The 6,982-nt window shown below is 41.6% G+C and overlaps 1 protein-coding gene across 1 annotated transcript; it reads right to left on the bottom strand.

The window, feature by feature from the left end:
- Positions 1 to 557: 557 nt before the first annotated feature.
- Positions 558 to 5,948, bottom strand: kcnj13 (potassium inwardly rectifying channel subfamily J member 13). Its single transcript, XM_071524133.1, has 2 exons — positions 5,384 to 5,948; positions 558 to 1,132 (listed from the first exon to the last, which is right to left on the bottom strand). Exons 1-2 carry the CDS (start codon positions 5,901 to 5,903, stop codon positions 558 to 560), a joined length of 1,095 nt encoding a protein of 364 aa, XP_071380234.1. The 5' UTR covers positions 5,904 to 5,948.
- Positions 5,949 to 6,982: the final 1,034 nt, after the last annotated feature.

Raw genomic sequence — 6,982 nt, 5'->3', positions numbered from 1 at the left:
ATTAATCTACAAATCAGTCAGTCAATATCATTCTGTCAATCATTATTTAGGCATACGTTTATTCAGGCATGTCAGTCTAATGTTAGATAGCTCAATTTAAGGGAATTTAAGACATTTAAGTCTTTGTCCAAAAGGCTCCCACTGAATAACCATAGCAGCTTAATATTGACAGTGGAATTTCATCCCATGTGATCCTTTTGGTAATTGACATTTCAGATTGATAGTCCATAGTCTAATCCAGCAGTTGTGTAGCTAGTCCATAAACATCAATGGAAGAAATCTTTGATCCGCAACATGAATGCCCTTTTATATGAATGATAATAGAGTCATTGCGTTCTGTTCCTTCCTTATCTGTACTTGCTCTTTTTAAACTTTCGCTATTCCTGCCATACTTTCCACTTCCATATATCTGTCTATCGTTTCCATTCATCATCCTGCCCTTATTACTGGTCCCAGTCCTTATTGCTCTGCCTCACTACCTCTTTACCCTCCTCTGCGGCCATTTGTCCCTCAGAAACCCGCCTCTATTCTCTCTGGAACCTCCCTTACTTGCGTCCTTACTCCATCCTGTCGCTGCCGTCGCCGTTGATCTGCACCACACAGTCCTTGTCCAAAGGATCCTTCGAGTGAGCTGTGTCAAAATGCTGGGCGCTCACCTTGTACCTCCCCCGGGCGTCCAGCCCCAAGGCGGGGACGAAGCGACGGTCGAACTGGATCTCTTGACGGAGGTAGGAGGTCCTCTTCTGGCAAGAGTCGCCAGTTCCCTCCTGTGCGGCAGATAGGAACACCACCAGCTCAAAGTGGGTGGAGGTGCCCTCGCACAGGGCCGGGTAGAGGGGGCTTCGGCGGTCCAGCGGGTGGTAGAAGGTGAGGGGGAAGATGAAGAAGGGACAGGGGTGTTGGCCCAGATGGTCCAGCTGGAAGTCCAGAGAGGTCTGGTGCAGGGCCTGGCCTTCGCGCTCCTCGTAGAGCACGGCACTCACCTTCACGTCCACCAGGGGGCGATGGAGCAGGTTGGTGGCCCGCAGCATGAGGCAGGTCTGGCCCTGGTGTTGGCCCACCACTGCCTGGGGGCTGAACTGGATGGCTCCTGCTCTCTTTTGAGGACGGGCGATCTTGGCCACAAATGCACCTGGATGTTAGAGACAATGAGAGGTGAATGTAACATGATATGAGATGTTATTAATCTTTGTGGTGTGACATCGAGAAATTGGGTTCCAGCAACAGGAGCGGAGGTGCAACCGCAAAAATAGTCTAGAGCAGTGGTTCTCAACGTGGGGTCCAGGGACCACCAGGGGTCCTTGAGGGCATTCCAGGGGGTCCCCAGCAAATTGATGAATTGTTAAACTTCATTATTTCATTTATAAGAACAATTATAGAATGTAGAAGAATGACTATTTTGATCATAGTTTCTCTGTTATCTCTCTACTTACAATACAGATACACAATACAGAATCATACCTAACAATAAAAATATTCTCAGATTTGGGTCCAAGAGAGAAAACCTCATCAAATGGGGGTCCATGGCCCTAATGTAGACTAAATTAGGGGTCCTTGATATGAAAAAGGTTGAGAACCACTGGTCTGGAGGAACAAAATGGTCAGGTGCCACACTCTTTCCATTAAACGTATTATTCATTTAAATGGACAATATTAAAAACCTGAGATTTTGGCCAGATGATAATATGTCTCTTTGCTTTTTGATACATATTATACTGTTTGAATCCTACTGTATGATTGGTTGTCTGCTTTATGCCCCCACTTGATTGGCAAATCATTGATTAGTTTGTGTTTCTCCCATTGTCTTTGCTATGTACAATATATCCCTGCATTCATGTGGTATTGGAAGTATCGGATAAACAAATGTCCTACTTGGAAATGTCACATGAACAGCATTCAATGTTGGAGGATGCTGTCGGAAAATGAGTCGGAAAATGAGGCATAATTTTGTCTCCAGTGTTTCGAGTTATGGCGCAATGATAACCTTATATGTGAATATATTATACGTGAATGCAACGCTGTTTAGCAGCCAACTTGGAAGTCCTGTATATTGGACCTTCCCACCAGCACATGAACGCGGCATATACTGCTACATTTTCTTGTTGATTGTTGTCTGATGAAGGCCTTCTTGGCTGAAATTTCATATTTTTGATATTCTCTAAATAAACTTTTCCTTTAATGGGGGGAGTGTGGCGCCCATCCATTTTGTACTTGCAGCAAATAGCACTAACAGTAGAAAACTGTTGTCAAGTGGATTAAGCCATGTCAATTATAAACTGGAGTTTGAACTCATCAGTACACGACATCGTGACAAGAGCATATAGCTGTGTAATTACAATTTTACTGGGTAACACTTTACAATTAGGGTCACTAAGTTAAGGGTTAGTTAATGCTTAATAAGCATTAACTAACCCTTAATTAACAGTTAACTAATGTGTAATTTACTAACGGTGTTCATGTTAACTAAGGTATTAATTTATACAGTAATAGTTTATAAAGATGACTATTAAATAATGTATAATTTAATACCTTAGTTAACATGAACACCATTAGTAAATGATTACCAGACACATTAGTTAACTGTTAATTAAGGGTTAGTTAAGGCTTATTAAGCCTTAACTAACCCTTAACTTAGTGACCCTTATTGTAAAGTTAAAACCGATTTTCCAAAATACAAAATACAAAATACAAAATACGTTTGTTTCTTTCTTTCTGACACACTTTAGCAGCTCTGTGTTTTTTGTCTGTTAACAGCAACATATGAATCCCTGGAAAATGTTTTGATTTCATGCTTTAGTCACACCCTCTTTCATATTAACTCCCCTGGTCTGTTGTTGTGCTATAAAAGCACCACTTAAGGAGTCCAAATCATCAAAATGCAAGTGGAACACCTTTATATCTACAAAACTAATAATTCACGCCTTTGTACCACTGTGGGTTTTTTTTCTGTTGTAAACAAGTAAACATGTCATCTCCTACAAATGATGCAGGCATCCCTTGGGCCAATCAATAACAAGATGCGTCATTCCTCCAAGCAATTATGGCCTTTCAAACTTTGAAATTTTTACCTTTAATTATAGCGCTCCCCAATAGGCCAATCAGTATAACGTTTTTAAACAGCAGAACACAGAGCCAAAACGCATCATCCATCCAAGTTTCATCAAAATCGAACCATTGGTGTCTACGATATCACATTTGAGTTAAAAAACTTTGACCTTTTATTGTAACACCCCAATTAGGCCAATTAGTGCTATAATTTAAACACTGGAACACAGTGTGAAGACGCATCATCCCTCCAAGTTTAATCAAAATCAGACCAGTGGTGTCTGAGATATCATGTCTGGACAGACAGACATGCACAGCCTGGCCTGAGAACGAGCTATTTTAGCCTCTGCAAGTGTGCAGAAGTTTTGCTCTTCCACTTTGATGCTTTTTGACCTCTAGCACCTGAGCAAAAGATAGTAGTCGAGTGTGCAGTGATCTTCCTACAGGTGCTATGAGACAGTAGCCAAAATGCATGGTGCCAGTGGAAAAACCATCTCAGCTTGGACAGAAACCTTAGCCACAATTGAAGCATTATATAAGCTCCCTTTGAACGCTGCCATTTGATTATAAAATAATACTGGATAACAATCTAATGTATGTATGTGTATGAGTATATACAGTATTGTGCAAAAGTCTTAGGCACCCTAGATTTTTTATATACATTTCTTAGAAGTCTTAGATGTTTATTTGTTTACTGCATTAGTGTGTCAGTAGACCGCTGTTTATTGTAAATTTTTGATATTCAGAAACTTTTCATTTCATTAGTTTTGAAAGTATCTTCGCTTTATGGATATCTTTGACATATGCCTAAAACTTTTGCACAGTACTGTATATGTATCTGTACTGTATATATTGTATATATATAGATATACTGTATGTATGTGTGTATGTATGTATGGATGCATATATGTATTCTTGTGTCGTGTTTTGTTTTGTGTTTTTTCTTTGAGTTGGATTATTTTGTAGCTATGGGAAAATATTTCATAATCATTTCCTTTTGCCATTTCCTTTTGCGAATTGATCCATAGAGATCTGTGTTGGGTGTGTGGGTGGGTGGGGGGATCGGTCGCCACGAGGGGGAGGGAAGATGAGGGAGGGTCGGGGAGTTGAGACGGGATGTGTTTGGGGGGAAAAGTACACATATTGTGAACATATATGTTTTTGTTTCTAGAATGTTGTGTACTAACTTTTCCTTTAAATTAAAAAAAAGGTGATCACAAAAAAAGGTACTATGAGACAGTAAAAACCTTACTTATTGCACCTTTAACTGGTATTCATTCAGACACATAAAAAAACAATGGTGGAAAAACAGTCAATAGTCAGTTGGATAATTTGGATTCTTACAGTGATACTCAGTGGTGGAAGAAGTACTCTGATCCTTTACTTAAGTAAAAGTACCAATACAGCAATGTAAAAATACTCCAAAGTGTAGTTAAAGTATTAAAGTAAAAGTAGTGGTTTGGTCCCTCTGACTGATATTTTATTATATATGACATCATTAGATTATTAATACTGAAGCATCAGTGTGTAAGCAGCATGTTACTGTTGTAGCTGCTGGAGGTGGAGCTAGTTTGAACTACTTTATATACAGTTAGCTAGTTTAGTCCAGTGGTTCCCAACCTAGGGCTCGGGCCCCTCCAAAGGGTCACCAATAAATCTGAGGGGTCGTGAGATGATTAATGGGAGAGGAAAGAAGAAAAAACAAAGTTCTGATACACAAATCTGTTTTCAGTTTTTGGACTTTTTCTCTAATCTTTGATTTTTGCTGAAATATTGGATCATTTGAACATTTATTGAAATGAAACCATGTGAGGTTTAGAGGGAAAACTCACTATTTGGTGGAGCTGTTAACAACTCATAGACATCTGAAATGTGACCCGACTACACACTGCTTTTTGTAAGACGTCAAAAGCCAAAAAGGTTGGAAACCACTGGTTTCATCTTTAACAATGTGTTGTATTTTAAAAGCTTGTTATATTATCCATTGTGTCAAATCTCCATCTGAAAAGTAACTAAAGCTGTCAAATAAATGTAGTGGAGTAGAAAGTACAATATTTCCCTCTGAAATGTAGTGGAGTGGAAGTATAAAGTAGCATCAAATGGAAATACTCAAGTAAAGTACAAGTATCTCAAAATTGTACTTAAGTACAGTACTTGAGTAAATGTACTTAGTTACTTTACACCACTGGTGATACTACAAGGAAGCTGTCACTGAGAATTTCATAAGATGGGGGTTAGTAGAGCATTTTCCGGTTTTGACAACTGATCCTCATTTTCTGTTTCAAGATACTGTTTGTGGAGAGAAGGGCTTAGGAAAGAGCGGTGAGGAGTGTTGTACCTGTGATGAAAGCTTCTAGCATGAGCCCCAGCAGCATCTGCACAGCCAGCAGTGCTATGGCACTGGGACAGTCCCCACTGGGGAACATGGTGCCATAGCCGATGGTCAGCTGCGTCTCCAGGGAGAAGGAGAAGGCGGCGGTGAAGCTGGTGATGTGCTTGACACAAACCACGTGGCCCTCCGGTGGCGCGTCATGATCCCGCACAGCCAGGTCTCCGTTGAGGTGGGCCAGCAAGTACCACAGGCAGGCGAACAGCAGCCAGTGGGCCAGGAAGGAGGCGCAGAAGGCCAGCAGGACCCACCGCCAGCGCAGACCCACCACCAAACCCCACAGGTCCTGCAGCGCCAGCAGCCAGGCTCGGGCCGAAGCCCCGGGCCACGACCCCGAGGGGCACGGAGGAGGAGGACGGAGGGCGCAGTGACCATCTTTGGTGACCAGGCGTTGGCGAGTCGGCGACGAGAGGAGAGGAGAGGAGGAGGCCTTGCCGCCCAGATCGTTGCTGTTGGATTTGGTTGTCATGGTTACAGGGGGATCTCAAGCAGGGCAGGTCAAGGTAAGGATAGTCCTGAAATGAAATGATCAAAACACCCAGGCACATTTCATAAGACTGCGGGCTGGATTCGAGGTGCAGATAATACATAGCATACTGTCTGCTATGAACAGCTGCAAATGGTCGAGCTCTATCCACTGAATCAACATGTACTTCATCCGGACAGGTCTTATGTGTGTAGAGGCACTCTGATCACCAGATGTATGTGAAGGCAGTCTTCACGGCCTTACAGCCAGACAGCTAGAGTCTTGTCCTTTCCAAAGTTTCTATTTCTATGTCAATATTGTTGCCAGGAGATTAGAGCAGGGCCCAGCAGGGAATCTGTCTGTGTAACACAGCGACATGCAGAGTAGGAATGTGTCTTTCATCTGTGGGGAGTTTTAGACTTACTGCACTGCCCTGCATGTCCCTCAACTTCTTGCCTTGTTAACCAACGACAGTATACATTTAACATCATGTAATGCATGCATGCATGCAATGTACACTCACAACTTCTTTTGATGCCTTTGCATTGACTTTGGCATAGTTTTTAAAATGGAACAGGAGCAGGGAGAGCAAGAGATCTAAAGCAGTGATTCTCAACCTTTTTCACATCAAGGACCCTAATTTAGTTCACATTAGAACCACAGACCCCCATTTGATGAGATTTTGTCTCTCGGACCCAAATCTTAGAATATTTTTATTGTTAGATATGATTTTGTCCAGAATTCCATGACTAACTGTATTGTAGGTAGAGAGATAACAGTGAAACTATGATCAAAACAGTCATTCTTCAACATTCTCTAATTGTGTTAAATGAAATAACGGTGAAGTTTAACAATTCATCAGTTTGCTGGGGACCCCCTGGAACCCCTTCAAGGACCCCTGGTGGTCCCCGGACCCCACGTTGAGAACCACTGATCTAAAGTGCGCACAAACAGTAAATCTTTCTTTCTTTTTTAATGTAATTTTACTAGACAAATTATGTATTTTATGTGTTTTATGTGAAGCACATTGAATTTGCCTTGTGTATGAAAAGTGCTGTATAAATCAAATTTGCCTTGCCTTG

Source organism: Centroberyx affinis, unplaced genomic scaffold (assembly GCF_046629955.1).
Source record: "Centroberyx affinis isolate AG114_WGS23_722 - 3 ecotype Tasmania unplaced genomic scaffold, CSIRO-AGI_Caff_v1 ptg001154l_1, whole genome shotgun sequence".
Classification (NCBI taxonomy): domain Eukaryota; kingdom Metazoa; phylum Chordata; class Actinopteri; order Beryciformes; family Berycidae; genus Centroberyx; species Centroberyx affinis.
Note: the sequence above shows the minus strand (reverse complement) of the source record. Positions and strands in the feature narration are given on the sequence as shown.